General features: G+C 43.7%; 1 protein-coding gene across 2 annotated transcripts in view; it reads left to right on the plus strand.

Annotated features, from left to right (window-relative positions):
- The window catches only part of PHACTR1 (phosphatase and actin regulator 1), a gene marked incomplete at both ends in the record, with an annotated part of 303,902 nt that overhangs the window by 225,426 nt on the left and 59,297 nt on the right, over positions 1–19,179 (plus strand). The window contains 3 exons of one of the 2 annotated variants that reach the window (XM_084280172.1): positions 3,092–3,172; positions 10,339–10,524; positions 11,540–11,746. In XM_084280172.1, the coding sequence (XP_084136298.1) occupies positions 3,092–3,172; positions 10,339–10,524; positions 11,540–11,746 (474 nt within the window). The remainder of the gene's footprint in view (positions 1–3,091; positions 3,173–10,338; positions 10,525–11,539; positions 11,747–19,179) is intronic. The other variant, XM_084280171.1, reaches the window with a different exon arrangement.

Below are 19,179 nucleotides of genomic sequence, written 5' to 3' on the forward strand. Positions count from 1 at the left end.
GTTTCTGGCATAAGTAAGCCGCATAAAGAGGGCTTAATTCTCATTTCTAATCTCCTGCAAGATTGTACAAATGAAAAAAATTAGGCTAATCACCAAGGAAAATTGCCAATGAAGTAATACATCTTTTGTTAAATATTAATTATATTTAATTTTTCTCCATCACTGAATTTACAAGGTTCTCATGAATCAAGGATTAATTCTGAGTTTTTCAGTTATCCTCTGCTATGAATGGATCCCCTCTCAGTGGAGAGTGAATGAATTTATTTTGTCAGCTTTCTGCCTGAAAAGAAAGCCCTTCGTGAAAGAACTGGCAATCTTTGCCAGAGAAATCCAGACCGAGTGAAACATTTCATTGTTGGAGCTGTTAGATCCTGATGGGTTCTGTATCTAAGCGCTTGTGATTTTTTTTGCCATTTGATCCAGCAGTAGCATAGCAGTATATGCACTTAAATGTACAAGACTTGTTTGGGAGGAAGATTTGTATTAAAGGAAGGCAGCATGTTCCATAGTTTTAGTATAACATCTGTTATTATCATTCAGTGCTGCTCTTAGCCCAGCATGCCCTTCCTCTAAATATCTTATTAATTAAACTGGCTTAGTAGGAAAATAATTAATACTTTAAGTCCCATACCTACTTAGAAAGGATTTAGAAACTGAAAAAAAAAAAAAAATTGTTCTAGTCTGAGCTTCAAACTGGAGCGTTGTGGGGTTTTTTCATTCTTGAGCAGAAGCAGATTTCAACCAAAAGGGACCATCTGAAAAGCCTGTGTATATACACTCTTCCAAAAATACATGTTCTATCTTCAAAATACAGCCAGACTGCAAAAAGAGTCTGTGGCTTTGAGAAGTCTTGGTCAATGCTTGAGCATCTTCCCCAGCAACTGATTTGGGAGATACACTCCTGCACTTCTTCAGGATGCCCTGCTAGCCTTGTTTAGCACTTGATCCCACACAAGTCTTCTCTCCAACCCACAAAATTACTGTTTCTTACCACTGCTTCAGTAATGTGATGGGACTTCCTAGCTGTGAAGTTGACAGTCATGCTGCTGCCTTGTATAGGCAGCTGTTGGCTAGGCAGGAGAGTGAGATGGTGACCCCAGGAGAGTGCCAGTGATCTAGTTTGTAATACGTGGATCCATTACTGAGCTTGTCCAAGGGGAAGTACAGAAACAGCAGCAGCAGCCCTTGTTTTGTGAACAGTGCTGCTGTCTATATGCAGAAACTGCTGCTTTGCAGCTGTTTCCCCCCACTTCATTACCCGCTGAAGGACAAGCTCGGACAGCCCGGGTGCTGTTCCCCGCTCTCACTAAGAAGAAGTCACCTTTGGGCAAGGTGTTGGGTGCTGCCAATTTGCCCTGTAAAGCCAGTTGGGGTTTTAACCATTTCTTTGATCGGAGAAATCTCCGGAGTTAGCTATAGCTTGGTTTGCCTATTTTTGGAGGGGGTAAGGGGGAAAAGGGAGAAAGCTTTAAATACTTTCCTTCAGTGCAGGAAAAAGGTAGGTTGGGGAGCAGTCTGCAACATGACTCCAGAGTCTTTTTGTTGGGTATTTCTTTCCAAAGGCCTATTACAGACTTAGAAATCAAAGTTTCATTGAAAGTCGGCGAGGTGCTCAAAGCACTTCTTCAAATGGGGCAAAGGCGCTCTGGAAGATGCTGTGGATCAAAAACAGCCTCAACAATAAAACTGTACTGTGTGCCTGTTTAATGGGTGTGGGTCTTGTGCCCCAGCAAAGGGATCTGCCATAAATTTTGGTCAACGCTGAATATCAGAGGGTTGTGTTTAGGGGAGACGAGGAGGAGGGGTTATTAGCTGCTGACTGTACCTACTGATATTCTTTGTCCTGGAGAATACATGTTCAAAACTGATTTTTAAAACAGGGAAGCCTAAATTTATCTTGTGGGAAAGAGTGAAGCAGAGCTGGACTTGTTCATGCTGAGCTGTACCTATCTCACTGCAAGTAAGTTGCAGTGAATGCCTACATGTCAGAGTAAGCATAGCTAATTCACCAAGTATGCTGTGCCCCCAAGGGAACAGCCAACACGGGGTGGTGCCAGAGAAGGTTACACCCACGTGTGTTCAGGGATGGGGAGAGGGTTTCAGAGCCTCTTTTGCTTTAAATCTGCCTCGGGCAGGCTGGAGATGCTAAGTCCCAGTTCGTTTGTGTGTGTGTGTGTGCATCTGCGCTGGGTCTGATAGGGGAGCATATGGCAGAAGCAATTCGCCCTTGACTGTACCTCTTTTTTGGCAGGCACAGGAATGTTTCTCACAGAGTGCACGCAGTCGCAGCCACTCCTGTGCATCACTTCTTGCGCCCTGTGCTTGCTGGCTTTCAGCTCTTTGCCTGAATGCATGTCCTTTGTGGTGTTTTGGTTAATAGGACATTGTTTTAATTACTGCTGAACTAAACAAACATGAAATTTCTAGCTGTCTCTTTGCCGCCCCAGTGACCGCGGTCTCCACGCAGCCAATACAGGCTGTTCAGACCTGGTGTGAATTACAGTGGCTCTCACAGAGTTTGCCTCATTTACACCTCTTTTGGGGGAAAACACTCACACCCCACACCCTCCTCCTCAGGAAGGAGAAGACTCCCTTAAGCAGCTCTTTTTGCGCTGTCCCAAATGCCTTGCTCTAGCCTCACTGGAGTTAGTGGGAAAGAAGCAGCAGAGGTGCCAGTCCTCTTCATGGAGTTGGGGACAATCCGTGGAACTATGGCTTTCATTAGCATGATCCTTTGTATTGCCTCCTTTCTTTCTTTTCCCTCACCAGCTTCTGCATTAATTGACTTCTTCTCCCTTTGCTCTCTCTAATTCTCCACAGCAATGCTTGGGTCATGTGTCAAAATTAAGCAGTGGGCGTGCAGACGTGCCCTCAGATAGGTCGGTCTATAGCCGTTTCTGTCGATAACAGCCACACTATAGCAGCAGGCAGATTCTCTGGACTGCCAGTAGCCTTTATTTTGAGATGCTAATTTGCCGCTGACTTGAAAAGGAGAAAAAGCATTTTTAAATGTCTAAGGAGGCACAGAGCCTTTAGAAACAATTATTTTCCTTCTTTTGTATTTATATTGTCCCTTCTCCTTTGCTTACAGCTTTGGAAAGAAAAATATCAATGAGGCAAAGCAGAGAGGAGCTTATAAAACGAGGAGTGCTGAAAGAAATTTTTGATAAAGGTAAGTGTTCTTCTTTTCACAACATTAAATTGACATCCCATATAGCTTCATGGCCAGATATTACATTCTTGTAATACAAGGGACTGGGAATACAGGCCTCGATTGCAGGACTGTGCAGAGTAAGGTCTTCGAGCATCTCTTTTAATCTCACCATGGGCTGTCCCTTTCTGTTGGATTTATGTGATAGTTACCTAGCAAATAAAACTGAAAACTAGTCAGAAATGTAAAGTGGTAGAAATAAAAATGCCAGCAGTGTGCAGCAGTCACTTGCTGCAAAGCAGCGAGGCGTCCAGACTGTAGGGAGATGGAGTAGGTTGGTGCCTGCATGTGTTATTGTCTAGTTGAGCCACGCGGGGATTAACTGTTGTGGAAAAGGGAAATGTTTTAAAGGTTTTGGATCCCGACGAGCACATTCCCTTGAAACAGTTTGGAAGACATAATAGTACTAATTTCTTTTTCAGGATGGTTAAATTGTTGAGTTGGTAATGTATTATTTATGCAAAACGCCACAGTTTGCCGAACACCGCTGTTTTACGCTGGTAATACAGCATGTCTTTGATAACTGTTATGTATGTGTCAATCTTTAAGGACAGCTTTAATTTGGTTTGCTGCTTCCCTCCTCAATAACTAAGGCAGGGAATTCGGCATATTATGTAAAGGCAAGCCAGAGCTCCCTCTTAATTTCAGTGTGAACTTATGCATGTGCTTTGAAGCCTCATTAACTCAAAGTCCAAAATTCTTTAACAGTGCCAGTACAAAACCTGTTAGAAGCCAGTAGAAGTTACAAAGTTCCACAGACATTAGGGGTAGGGTCTACTTCACAAAGTCTAGAGCATGTAAACCTGCTATCTATGCCTTTTAGTGTAGCTTATTGGGAATTAAAAAATTTACTAACCCAAACTGTATTTTTTTTCAAGTGAAATAACAAAAAAATTTGCAAACCCAAAGAAATACGCTTCTAGCCATTAAATTGTGCAGTTTTTACCCTTTATGTATTTTAGATTCTTCTAATCATTTAGATCTAACACTGCCTGTGCTCTCAGTATGACCCACTGGCTTGGAAGTCATCCTAGATGCAACTTCAGGGTAGAAACAACTCCTGGTAAAAGGTTTGCCCTTCTCACTGCTTTGGGCTGTTGAACATTTTGAGTGTGACTTGGGTGGGATACGCAGCCATGAGGTGGACATCCCTGCAGCCAGTGAGGCACAGCCCAGGCTGTCACATCAAGTGTCATAGCCCAGGGCGTCGCTCCCTGTTCAGCGCCCTGGACGGCTTTGGAGACCTCAGTCACACCGCCACCCAGGGTGTGTGCTCCTTCATCCCTGCCTCACATCCCACACATCATAGGTGGTTTCTGACCCATCCTTACTCATCCCTAAAGGCGTCCCCAGGAAAAGTCTTTCCTGTGCAGCCTGCCCTCCATGTTGCTACCAAAGCATCGCAGCTTTCTCTGCTCATCATATAATGCTCTGGCTTGTAACCTTATAGAATCATAGAATCATAGAATGGTCTGGGTTGGAAGGGACCCCAAGGATCATAGAGCTCCAACCCCCCTGCCACAGGCAGGGCCACCAACCTCCAGGCCTGGATCTACACAAGGCTGCCCAGGGCCCCATCCAACCTGGCCTTGAACACCTCCAGGGACAGGGAATCTACTACTTCTCTGGGCAGCCTGTTCCAGCACCTCACCACTCTTTCTGTAAAAAACTTCCCCCTATATCATCTTGTGAAGCAGATGCTAAGCTGTCTGGAGGTCCTCACCTGGAAAAAAGAAATTCATTCCTCTTTATAGTAATCTTTCACTTTTTCATATCAGAAGCAGCTGGTATGAAACACATGCTGCTTCTTTCTATTTTCAGTGCAAAAAGCAGAGGCATCAGACTTTTGCGCTGCCAAGTGCCAGTAAAATAATAATAATACCTATCTTACATTATGTCCTTATGGAAATATTTCCTGACAGGAAGCTAAGAATTGGTACCCTTCCTTGAAAGAAAAACGTAGGACAGAGAAGAAAGTGGTAATACACAAGACCAGTAGCAGTGATATACAGTAGCAAGGATATAAGAAAGGCAAGATATCTAGAGCAAAACCAATATTTATTTCAGTGGTGTGATAATCTGAGTGTAATTCTAATACCTTAGGTGGAAGTAACATCTTCCTTGTAATTCCTGTTAGTAAATCTCTAACCCTTGAAGAAAACAAGGCAAAAGGCTTTATTTGATGGCTGTGCCAAGAGGCATCTTACACAGACAGTGATGCAACTATCATGTTAAATCGCTTTGTCTCCCTTTCCTAAGAGATGGACAGAACAGTCAGAATCAGCCTATGAGTGAATTTGCCTTTTTCTTTCTTCAAAAATTTCATACAGGTCAAAAGAAACTTAGTATGGATAGACTGACCCGAGAGCAGAAGTCCTGGAGCTCACGATGTGCTTAGTATTGGGTTTGTCATGTTTTCTAGGTTGAGGAAAACCAGAATTCGCTAGTTTGCCTGCTGTTTAAAATGACACTGACCTGTTTGCTTCAGGATTTGCTGCTTTTTCAGAGGACTTTGTGTCATCCAGCAGGTGAAAGTCAGCAGAGCGCAGTTCAGTCACGGTGTTCACACATGGGAAAGTCACTGCAGTCCAGCAGCTATATTTGAGAAACAAGAAATGCTTTTATCACTTCAGTGACCCACCACACTTAAACTAGTCAAGTGAAACCACTCCAGACTGAACTGCAGAGAGCTCTTTTCTTGGCAAGGACCAGACTCATGATCGAATCAGTTTCTGTCATCTTCCATTTCCAGGCTTCTGTGACTCAAGTCTTCTGAAAATGTAGGCAAAGGTTGTCGTTTTTTCAAATAATGTGCACTTTTGGAAAAATAGTAAGTTGCAAAAGTAGTTGATGAGGGACCTGTTATAATAGTTTGTGGGCCAAGAGATTGAAAATACAGCTTCCACCCGCAATGCAGAACATACTACAGCATTTAGAACAGCTCACATTTTTGCTTTACCATTGCTCCTACACATAGATAAACAGCTTCCATTATTGACATGAAGGTGTAACCATCCCAAAGGCATCTACTTTTAGAAATGCCCACTGTTCCATGGTGCCAGTCAAAGAATTAAATCTACTTGTAGGATTTTTGATACCTCTTCTTTTATCTGAACATAGAGGAGACTGCCTGTAGTGAGAAATTTCTGAATATGATGTACTGATTGCTTCTTCAGAGGCAGAGATTCATCAAAAAAGCATTCGACAGTCTTCATCTTTTAAACTTTTGGGTTTTTGTATTCTATACCAAATCAAAACGATGGAATTATACCTAAATTTCAGGTCATGTAAATCCTGATAAGATTTGAACATGTTGCATTTAGGTGCTAAGGCAGGTTTTGTGGCAATATGAGAGCTTAAGTTTGAAGAAGTGGCTTTGGTAATACAGCAAGAAGAAAGTCATGGCAGCCGCCAGAGCGCCAGTTGTGCTACACTGAAATCATATGTTGGAAGGTTTTGAACTCCTCCAGAAGCAGAGAGGACATCCATACAGCAACCTGTCTCAAACTCCATGGGATCCCACAAAATCAGAGGTCTGGTTAGAGGCTGAAGTTAGGGGGGTCCTAGCCACTGTGCTAAGGTAGCCACCAAGGCTAGGAAACAGCCCCAGCGACAGGTTTTGACCACAAACAATTACAAACACTCAGGGGGCATGGAAGAAGACATTAATTGTACTCTGCCTTTCCTCTTTGCCATTGAGAATGCTTGGTTGGACAGTTTTACTTGAGAGCAGACATGTGCTGAAGAAGACAACCTCCTTGGAAAATAACCCAGGACTTTGAAGTCTCCTCATCATTTTGACTTCTGTAGCCATTTGTCTGTGGAAGGAGCACAGGAGTGTGGCACTTTTTGGATATGCACACAGAGTTCCTAGTCCAGGGAGTGAGTGAGTGAGTGAGTCCAGGGAGTTCTACATGGTGAGAGGGTAGGCAGAGCTCTGACACAAAGGACACCAGAAGGACTGGTCTGTGCCGGTCAGTGTGACACACTGCAGACTGCTTCACACCAGGCCATTTTTAAAAAGCAGCTGAAAGTGGAAGCATCAGGTGAGTTCAGGAGTACAAACCATGCTTAGGACCACATGTTTTGAACATCGTCTGTACCTTTCTGGACCTTTGCCTTTTGCTGTTACTTCCACATGCTAAGGTGAATCAAAGTGTCTGGCTAGAGTCCTCTGCATCAGTGAGTTTCCTCTGAGGTCCTGTTTCGAAAGTGACTTCAGATGTGTGGAGCCTCCTGGGTAACAGAAGAGCAGCCTTTGTATGCCCCTGTTGTTGCAGAGCTCAAGCTGTTCTCTCTGGTCCTGTCCAGATTCATGCTCAGCTGGCATTATCAAATGCATCTGGGGGGAGTAATTCTCCACTAAGTAGCAACAGCCTCTGTGAAAACACAGCCAAAAAAAAAATTGAGTGTGAGAACAAAAGATTACTTGTGTTATCACTGTGCAAAATTAACTTGAAACACATAGCCGCTTCCTGAAGACTAATAGATTCATCCATGTGTATGTAATAATTGCATTACCAGGACTCTTTTCATTTGTATGTCAGCTACCCAGAGAAGCTTTTAGTACTTTAAAAATAATAACTAATTTGCCTTTTATATCTGGTCGTCAAGCACGTCTCTAATCCAGGATTAATTCACAGTAAGATATTCTTCACTCTACAAATTATTTTATCCGCATCTTTGATCTGTTTTGCTGTACTTGAACAGCTCCCCAAGCAGCTCTCCTTTAAGCAAGATCAGATTTAGGGTCTATATTTCAGTCTTGATTCTGTGTCACGTCTGATGATTTCAGCCAAATCCAAGGACAAGTTTTAGAGTCTAAATGAAGATTGGAGATATTCAGAGGGAAGATTAAAAGAGGTTACACTGTCAGTACAGACAGCTGTCATTCTTCTTGTTGTGACAAAAAAGTAAAAGCCAAAATTTTATCTCACATTCTGCTTCTCTGCAATCATAAACCTTCAACAGGTCACTTAAATGCTATCTTCTTAAATCGTGCTGAGTATGTACCTTGAGAAGCGCAAGGTACACTTAACACAGTAAGATTTCAAGGCACTGAGAATGTTAGGCTAGGCATCCTGCTTCATTAAAAATATGCAGACATCCCTCCAAACCCTCAGCGTTACTGGTTTTATCATGCACACTTTTTGTCTGCTCGTGGTTACGGTCAAATTTAGTCCTGCACTGATTAATGAGTATTTCTGGACTCAGTCACTGCCTTTCATTCAAGAAACAGTTGCTCTGCATAAGAAACAGAGACCAGGTAGCTGAGATGACTGCAGCCCCTGTGCTGAACACTGGGAAGGTGTGTGCTTATCAAAGTGAGACAGGGCAAGTACACAATACATTGCGTTTCCACCCAAACAGCTGAGACAAAAAATGTTCAGCTTAAATACTGGCTGAACTGTTGCTTGATTTTTGCTGCCTAGGGAAATAAATAGGTTTGTATTGAGTGACCACAGCAGTTAGAAGGAGGCTGAGCTGCGAACGACTGGCCAAAACCTTCAGGTTTGATTAATGTCTCCGCCTTTTTATCCAGCTCAGCTGATTGCTCTGAAAGCCATGGGTCTGGTTTCAGTCTAGGATGATGTGTCTGTGTACCATAATAGCTCTCTAGGCCTTCAGAAGGCCTCTAATAAAACCAAGAAAGTCAAGGCCTTGGTATTTCTAATAATTCCAAAATAAGCAGACAGCCATCCTTACTCGACTGCAGAGAAGCTTTAAAAGGCAGAAACATAATTCTGAATACTTATCAACTAACATACTTTCAGACTTGTTAAATTGTGTGTCCTGGCTCATAAGACTTACTCTTTTTTCTCTTTTCAGTATTGTTTTCCAAAGTGCTTTGCATGTCTTAGCCCTGTGAGGGGAAAATGCATGCTGATTTGAATGATGTACATCTTGTAATGGTACCTTCAGCAGTAATATGGCTAGTCAGAGGTGCCCAAAAATCAAGAACTAGGTCCTGAAATCCTGAGCTTGACTTAAAAAAATAATTGAAATGCAGAGTAAAATTAGGCCCAGTTTATTTGCCTGCTGGTTTCCAGCCTTACAGGTCACATTCTGGTTATATTTTCAGGCTTGCACTCATAACCGTAGGGGCTGAACAATTTCCTTTATAAAATTGTAATTGAGATATCCATGTAGTCATTGCCTCCAGGTACCAGAGTGCTGTGCATAACAGGTTCTGAGATAAAGAACTGCATGGTTGACACCATAGAGAATGATCCGAGCCCTCGCTTCTGTTCTTTATTATTTCTAATGTGAAGTGGCGTTTGATAGGAAAGGAACTACCAGCTGCTGTTACAGAAATTTTGCTCAGATAGAGGAGATATTAATAATAACTTTAAAAACAGGCTTTCTAAATGGAATCTGCAATATCCAAGTATCAAGACCTTACGCTAGGGGACTATAGAAATTATTCCCTCCCTTTCTTGACGCTGGGAGCTGTAATGTTTTTATCTGTGCGTAAAATAGGGACATCCTTCAGGGATTTTGCTTGTGTTCCTCATCCCTTACAGTATAAAAATTGGTATATGGGAAGAGAATAATTCTTATAATTAAGGTATTATAAGTTATATACTGTGTATATTACTGTTCTTTAAGAAAGCTCCATAGCTTCAGTTCCAGCCCATTCTCATTCCTGACCTCTGAGCTTCAACAGAGGCAGAAGGAAAACAGATTTTGTGACCCTGGATGGGACCACATGACCTCATGAGTGGAGGGTGGTCAGGGACCATTCAGCTTAGACCAAGGATCACAATGACCATCGTAGGGTGAGCAAAGGATCAGCACATATATTTGAGAGATCTTTACATATATTTGAGAGATCCTTCCCAAATCTTAATAACCCTGTAAGGCAAGTGGAATTCTGTCAGACTTCTGTGAAACTACTGTGGACAGAACATCACAGTGAGACACCTCAAATTTGGTCTACACAAGTTGCATTTTTGAGATACAAACCATATTGTTTTGAATCCTTATCCTTGTGTTTTCTGTATACATACAGGTTCTCAGTTCAGGTTCCTCATTTGCAAGCAAACTAATGGAGATAGATTTCATTTTAAGTTCTTTCAGTATCTTACTGATGTGTCTTCATTCTGCTTTCCTCCAACTATGAACAGATGGGGAACTTTCCATACCAAATGAAGAAGGAGCTTTGGAGAATGGGCAGCCTCTGGGCTCCGGGCCGGTGCTGAGCTCCAGCCAGGTATCCCTGCCAGCTCTAGCAGAACTGGACTCAGGTCCAGCATCTGGGGAACCCTGCTCATACGAGGTGCTCCCAACCACAGAGATCATGGATGGGACAGGTAACATCTTGTTTACTTTATGATGTAGGTAATCAAATCTGTTTCAAACAAGTTTGTGGCTTCTAACATTTGGTATCCAGCCCTGAGAAATCCTTGACGAAGACATCTTCTGGTGGAGGACATGACAGTATAGATTGTTGCTGGATGCTCATGAGAAATTTTTACTGACTTGGTGTAGAAGTAACCTCTGCTTCTACACAAGTAACGTCTTTGTGAGTAAGACAAAGTCCCTGCACTTTGTGAACATTTAAAAGTAGATTTCTAACTTTCTGGCTACATCTCAGCTGTGACAGTGAGCTCTAGAGCAGAGAGCTGACAAAATTTTTCAACCTGAGGGGGTACAACTTTGGTGCCCTTCAGCTGCCATGTGGGTGACATTCACACTGTGCAGCTCCCAGTAGCAAACACAGCCAGATGCCCTACCCTAGGTGAGGCTCTCTGCACTTCTCCAGCCCATGCAGAGACAGCAACACTGTACATCTGGGTTAGCTCCTCTTACTGCATTGCTTAATGCTGAGAGTTGTGGATAAATGTCAAGTGAGGAAGAGTGACTGGTAGGAGTTTTCATCCATGACCCTGCTATGCAGCCTTTTCGAAACGGACTAGGCCCCGTGAGGTGCTTTTACATTTATAGGCTAAGTCTAGAGACCACCTGCTAACATTTCTGGTCCTGAGCAAGCTGTGGTGACAGACCGTCTGAGATGTGACATTTTAAGGCGCTTGATTTGTGTTCAAGATGTGGGAATACGTCCCAGCCTGGCATAAGGGAGCTGGCTTCTGTCAGAGGTAATGGGAAACTCGGCTGTTGTGTAGATGTGTGTTACTCCTCCTCTTTCTCTTTCTTTCTTCTCCTTTCTTCTCCTCCTCCTTTCTATGTTATATGATGTTGGAGTGAAATCTCTTAGTCATTCTCAACCTGCATTGCTGCACTGCTTTTCTTGTCTTTACTGCGGCCGTATCCGCTGCTGCTTTGCTCGTAACGTTGTTGCGTCTATGATGTGGTTGTGTCCTCCAGTGTCTGAAGAGAGCCCCACATCCAATGAATCCGGCGTCCTCCTGTCCCAAGATCCTACAGCTAAGCCAGTCCTGCTACTTCCCCCCAAAAAATCTGCCGCTTTCCCTGGAGACCATGAGGACACCCCAGTGAAACAGTTGTCCCTCCTCAAACAGCCCCCTGCCCTGCCTCCTAAACCTATTGCCAGGATTGCCAGCCACTTAACTGGTAAGTAGGTGTTCCTGGACCCTCAGCACCACCATTTCCCTTATTGGAAAGACCTACCCTGACAGCAAGGTTCTCAGTGTCCTTCCTCCTTGTGTAACACTGTTTGCACATCGTGTTGTGTGTACTGGTAATGTATCTGTGTTTTACTTAGGGCAGGGATCACAAAGCATTTTCAGGCTATAATTTCATCAAGGTTGCTTCAGGACACTTCCCCTCTCAGCTGTAATTACCAAAGAGTGCCGCTGCGTTGCTGAACCCTCCTCATCTTACTCATCAAGGCTTGCCATCACCACAAAAATTGCAGGATGTGCTTTGATAGGAAAGGGAGTATCAGGAAAATAAGTAGGATATCTTTAAATGCCTTTAATGAGAAAAAGGATGAGGGTTGAGGGGAAAAGGAGCATTTTCCTTTCTCCTTTTGCCTTTCTCCCCTCAACTGCCATCTGGGCAGGTCCCCTTGCATGCACCCTGTATCCCTCCCGGCGATCACAGGCCATTCTGTCCCATGGCTCCCTGCCATTTTGCTTCCCTGCTCACACTGCCTGCCTTGCTGCTTCCCCTTTCCACCCTTGCTCTGATGACTCCCCTCCCACTGGTGAGCCCTGCTCGTGATGGGCAGCTCCAGTTCCCAGTGACCAGGATTTTGTTGCAGTTTTATCTCTCATGGTGTGGCAGCTAGCAACCATTCACAATGCAGGCTTCTTTTATTTTTTTTTGTTCTAGATGCTTCCTACGTGTCCAGGCTTTTTGGGATTTGAAACTCTAGGTACATGTGGGAGGAGGATTGTTGGGTCCCCCCTCTCTGATCTGTTACCACCAAAGCGAAGGATGGCAACGTATACACAGACCAAAAAAGGTTTTCTAAATGCTTGCCTGTGCCTTTTGAACAGTCTACTCGTAATTGCAGCTTCTGCCCAGGAGGCAGCATGTCAAAATGCTGAGTTCAAGATGAGATGTGGTGCATCTCTGTTCTGGGGCAGCTACCAGTCTTCTCACTGGGTCGATCTTCTTGTGCTAATGCTGCCCTGATCTTCTCAGGGCTGATGCAAGAAATGTTTGCCCCACTTTAATGCATTCTAGATGAGGATTTTTCCTGACAGCTAATACCTGTTTTATTTGGATTCAGATATATATCAGGGAAGAGCTCATTAGGAAAGAGTATGTTCTGGTTTTCTCTTACATCTCTACGTAGTCTCTTCGTGTTCCTGTTTGGATGGCCACATGTTTTTGTTCTGTATAGTTTTGTTCATTTTATGTGAACTCTCTTTACTTTCTTGCCTGCCAAAATCTTCACATAATGGGTAATGTCTTGCCTTATGCTACAAACTGAATGGGCAGTTCTGCACCCTGCAAAGCTGGGTAGCGGTATTAATGGTTTCGGGTGAGGACAAAACCAGCTTCCTATGATCTCCCATAATACTCTGCCCCAATTACAAGAAGCTGCTCAGAAATTAGGCCAAAATGGAAGGAAGGGAAAAAAAAAAAAAGGAATAGCATAGGAAAAAACCTCAGGTACTAAATGTCCTTCATTCATACACCTTTTGTAAGAGACAGCAAAAGAATCAAAGGATGAGGGCTTCTGGTGTGGGGCTTCTTGGCAGCTGGAAATTTTGTGTGAAGTAGAATCGGGCTCAGACTATCAGTGTAAGACAATAGCTTTCCAATGAAAGTGAAACAGAACTGTGGCTTCTCTTCTTTATGTCAGCCTTTAGTGGTGCTAAATAAACTCCTGTATGTGCGTACAGACAGCCTCTTGCACGTGCGTATACAGAACCCTCAAGGAAGAGGGATTTGCTTACAGGGTCCTAATTTAACTGACAGTTATTCCTGGTGGAATGGAAAGCTTTGTTTCTGCGTACCTCATAAATAAAAGCATTAAACTTATTCTTAAGGGTCTGTTTACTTTGGTGGTCTAAAGGATATACATGTTGTTGAGTGCTTTGTGTTCTTCACTGGTAATTATTTTAGCCTTGTATAATCTTTGGAAATGAGCAATCAATCCTAATGAAGCACCCTCATCAGTGAGAAGCAGAATTAATGCTATTCTTTTACTAATTACTCCAGAGACATCTTCAGCTTGTGTGTGAGAAAACAAGTAAAATCTGAATTCTGGTGTTCGAGGTGAAGATTCTTCTGTTCTTGTTGCATAGCCATTTTTCTATGAAAGATTTTGTGAGAAGGTTGAAGGACAAATTAAGACATACTGGGCTAATAGAGAGTGAGGCCACACGTCTAATACCGTGTTCAGTTTTGGGCCCCTCACTACAGGAAAGACATAGAGGCCCTGGAGTGTGTCCAGAGAAGGGCAAGGAAGCTGGTGAAGAGTCTGAAGCACAAGTCTTATGAGGAGTGGTTGAAGGAAGTGGGACTGTTTAGTCTGGAGAAGAGGAGGCTCAAGGGAGACCTTACTGAATTCCTACAACTACCTGAAAGGAGGTTGTAGTGAGCTGGGGGTCAGCCTCTTCTTGCAGATAACTAGCAATAGGACAAGAGGGAATGGCTGCAAGTTGCACCAGGGGAGGTTCAGGTTAGAAATTAGGAGATATTTCTTCTCAGGAAGAGTGGCTGGGCATTGGAATGGGTTGCCCAGGGATGTGGTGGAGTCACCATCTCTCGAGGTGTTCAAGGAAAAGCTGGATGAGGTACTTAGGGACATGGCTTAGTTAGTAATATAGGGGGCAAGGGGACAGTTGGACTAGATGATCTTGGAGGTCTTTTCCAGCCTTAATGATTCTGTGATTCTATGATTTATGATTTGAGAGGACTGCGAAAGCAGGTGTGTTCTTGTGAAGGTTTTAGGTACACATCTGAAAATGCAGAAGTGCCTCTTAACTCTGCCTTAAGTTATGCACATATGTATGTGTACATGTAGATATGCATATCTATTGAATAGAAACATGTTTCATGCAAACATATATTACATAATCACTACAGTTGTGGTCAGCAGCAAAAAAAAAAAGTAAAATATTTGAAATTCAGAGCTTGAGGAAAGAAAAATTCCTTTGAGTCTGACCACCTTCTTGCTGTGTGCTTATCCCAAAGTTCTTCAATCAAGGCATGAAGACTGGATTGCAGGTTTGGCAAAAGACTTAATACAGATTTTAGAAATGGAAAAGAAACATTCCTCACCTCTGAAGGCATTTGTGAACCAGCTCAAACATCTATCTGTCTGTGCCAAGACAAAGACTGGCCTTCCCCTTGATAAGAAATTCACATTAAAGAGCAGGCCTAAGATAAACATGTAAGAGCACATTTAATTTTGGAGAATGAAAAGAAAAAAATCCATTTTAAAGGTGACAGGAAGAGAGAATTGCCTCTAGCAAATACAAATCACACAGCCTTGGCACGCTTCTTGTCAAGGCTGAAGTACTGTGGGGACGGGACAGAGCCAAGAGCAGACTGCAGAGCAGACACTGGGAGTGGTGCCACCACTGCTGCTGCAGATGCTCTCTGCTTTGCCTCACGCCATCTCCCATGCTGCTTCCATGGGGAATGACCCTTTCACAGCACTAGGTGCGGAACTGCCCACACAGCCCTAGAAGTCCAGCAACCCTAGGAGAAAATCTCTCTTGATACCGTTGTGGCACTGCCCTGCATTTCCTGTTGGTCTGTCATCTTCCATTGAGCCTTCTACTGGTTTTCAGATATGGTTATTCCTAGAATTCATGGACAGAATTTCTTTCATCATTTTAATCCTCCAGTATCCACATGCAGAACCCAGACATGTAGGACAGGACTTGCCAGGCACCTTTGTTGAAAATGTAGAAGGAGCTGAAATAATCCTCTGGGACCCACTTCAATTGGTCTGCTTGGCTGCAGTGCCTGGATTATTGTAAAATCTTTAATGGCCAAAAGTCACAAGACAACTGGTCATATCTAGTGTGATAGATAGACAATCTACTTGAGCCTTCTAAAGCTCTTTTTGATCTTGATTCAAAATTAAGCTTCTTGATGAGACCTTGGTTGTACTCAGCTCTGATGATGCTACACCTCGAGTACTGTGTTCAGTTTTGGGCCACTCACTACAGGATGTTGAGATGCTGGAGTGTGTCCAGAGGAGAGCAACAAAGCTGGTGAAGGGTCTGGAGCACAAGACCTGCAAGGAATGGCTGTAGGAGCTGGGGCATTTTAGTCTTGAGAAAAAAGAGGCTGAAGGGAGACCTTATCACTCCCTACAGCTACCTGCAAGGTGGTTGCAGAGATGTTGGGGTTGGTCTCTTCTCTTGGGTGGCAAGCAATAGGAGAAGAGAAATGGCTTAAAATGGCACTAGGGGAGATTTAGGTTAGAAATTAGAAAGAATTTCTTTACTGAAAGGGTTATCAACCATTGGAACAGGCTGCCCAGGGAGGTGGTGGAGTCACCATCCCGGAAGATATTTAAAAGGTGTGTAGATGATGTGCTTAAGGACATGATCTAGAGTGGACTAGACAGGGTTAGGCTGTGGTTGGACTCAATGATTTTAAGGGTGTCTTCCAGCCCAGTTGATTCTATGATTCTGTTGCTTCTCATGAGCACAGATAATGTGTTTTGAAATTAATTAGATATTTTCCATTCAAACAGATGTATCGCCAGTAACAAATAAAGCCCCCTAAAATGTCAGACTACAAAATACATGCCACTAAGCTGGTATCTCAGGAACACCTGAGTTTTTTTTAGCCCAAAGTTAGCTTAATATTATAGTAGGGTGTAACCTTGGTCATAACTGGTGTTGTGGTTTTGCATGGCTAGGTTCTGATGGAGGAGGGGGAGCTGCAGAGCTGACTTCTGCAAGAAACAACCAGAAGCTTCCCCCAGGCCTGACACAATAAACACCAGCTGGCTCAAGGCCAGAGTTGTTGACCAAGGCCAAGCCCATCAGCGATGGTCACAGCACCCCTGGGAATCAGATTTTAGAAAAAAATAAATGCAAGCAGATGCTTTTTGCCACCAGAGAAGGGAGTGAGAAGCAGATGTAAGGAACTGTGCAGGCACCAATGCCAGTGAAGAAGTGGGGGAGGAGGCACTGCAGGCACTGGAGAGATTCCCCTGCAGCCCATGGAGAAGACCATGGTGGCGCGGGTTGTCCCCCTGCAGCCCATGGAAGATGATGGGGAGCAGAGACCCCACCTGCAGCCTGTGGAGAGGTCCCACGCTGGAGCAGGTGGAGACATACGGAAGACGCTGTGACCCACATTGGAGCAAGCTCCTGGCAAAACCTGCATCCTACAAAGAGAGAATGAGAGAGACCCATGCTAGACCGGCTATTATATTTAAGCTTTGAAAAAACTTCTGCATTCTCTTGCTGTCTTCATTCAAGATTTTGAGGAGAGGCATAGCACATTTTTAGTTCTGAGACTGAGCTTTCTAGTTATGGCCCTGTGTAGTAAGAACCAACTGATAATTTGAGACAAACATTTGACAGGGTAAGAAATGTTACAAGTCCACAAAAGTTACTTCTGATAGTGCAGACAAGCCAAGGATGTTGTTTGAAAACATGGATGCCTGGTGTCCTGCCACAACGCAGCTGGTTGTTAGTTACAGCATTATAAAAGTATTTAAAACTACAATTTATCCAAGAAATAGTCTCTGCCATGTTTTGTAATGCAACAGTAATATGCATCTCAGAGGGATCCTCTGTAGATGAGCCCGAGACATTATCCACAAGCTTCCTCCTCTATGATGTTACCTCCTACTGCCTGCTCTGGCAGTCTACATTCATGAAGACAGGTTACATTCAAGTGAGGGGCGATGGGCAATTCCCTCTTCATTGTGGGCTTGAGGGAGAAGCAGCAGAGCAAAAGCAGCTGTCCTTCACCAGCATTCCCAGGCTCTCATGGGAGACTGGGCCCTGATGCAGTTGGTCTGTCCACACTTCCTCTAGCTGCTTCTGCCTGGAAGGGAGTACAGAGCACATATGGACAGTGGAAAATCTTCTCATCTTTGAAAGCCTCTTCAAGGCTCTGCATGGGATGTCATGCAGAGCTGTACTTTTCGTCCTTTAGGGTAAGCGTGCTTTGCCTGTGTTCTTCAAATTCAGCCTGAACCTTGGATGCATGCATGGTGCAGAAGAACAGCAAAGAACTTCAGTCTCAAATCTTCCCTGATGACATGGCTGCAGATCTCACTGTAGTCAGCAGAAGATGCATGGCAGACCTTTCAGAACGAATCTGCTCAAAAAACTTACTGAAAGAAGGAGAGAGAATCCCATTGTTCAGACACGAGTGATTACTGAAGACCTGAAATTGTAAAAACTACTTGTCCAAATGCTACCAGCAAGTATCAGGCATATTACCTCATTTCTACTATGGAGCTCCCTCAACAGGCCACACGTGTGTGTTTTCACATTTTTTTGCACATTACTTAACAGAATTAATTGATTGGATGGAATTTAGAGTATCTCTTTAACTTTATGGTGACTTGTATTACTTCTTGTTGTATATAGCATAGCAGAGGTCATAGTATAAGGTCATTCAGGTGGGAAGGATCCTCAGTAAGTCTTTAGTCCAACCTCCTGCTCAAAGCAGGACCAGCTTATGGGATCAGACCAGATTACTCGGGGCTTTGTTCAGCTGGGTCTTGAAAACCTCAGAGGATGCCAACTGCGCAGCCTGTCTGGGCAAACCTGTTCCACTGCTGGGCTCCTCTCATGGGGGAAGATGTTTTCCTTGTAGTCCAGCCCAGAACCGTTCTTGTCACCTGCTCCCACCACGCAGAACTGTGAGGTATGGCTGCACCTCGTAGGTACTGAAGGGTTGCTGTGAGGTTCTCCCTCACTCAGCAAGCTATCTTTCTCCAAGCTGAACAAGCTCCTGATCCCTCAGCTTCTCCTCACAGGTCAGGTGCTCCAGCCCTCAACCGTCACAGTGGCCCTCTGCACAACTCATTCCAGGTTTTTCACATCTTTCCTGGCTTGACACAGTAATGTAGATACAGTCCAAGGAGTGCTCAAGTGCAAGTGTTAGTCCTAGTTAGCTGTTAGTAGCTGTTTTGTTACTTCGCAAACATACCAGAAGAACCATACGTGGGCAGACCTTCTGGCAGTGAGTAAAAGTATATTTATCTATCTCCTGTAAGATGCAAGAGGAAATGCAGCAACAGTAGGTATTAGCAAAGGGGGGAGGGCTGACCTGTTTATCTTAGCTCTGAGGTGCAACAACTATTGTGGCATCCACAACTATCTTTTAAGTAATTCATTGTTATCAGGTTTCTATGTCTAACACCTCTTTCATCAATTACTTAACCATGCACAGTGCTGAGTGGTCACAACCCTGCTGGGAATCAGCATCTTGCAAAGTTGCTCATTATTCTCTTGAACATGAAGAACCTCAGCCAGAAGAGATTAATCAGACTTGCACACCTGGCTTCACACAGTTTACTTCTCTTTTGTCACATGAGTGTTTTGTGCAATGATTTAAGACATTGGTAATGTTCCACTGAGAAGGCACTTCTCACA

Source organism: Gallinula chloropus, assembly GCF_964237585.1.
Source record: "Gallinula chloropus genome assembly, chromosome: 2".
NCBI lineage: Eukaryota > Metazoa > Chordata > Aves > Gruiformes > Rallidae > Gallinula > Gallinula chloropus.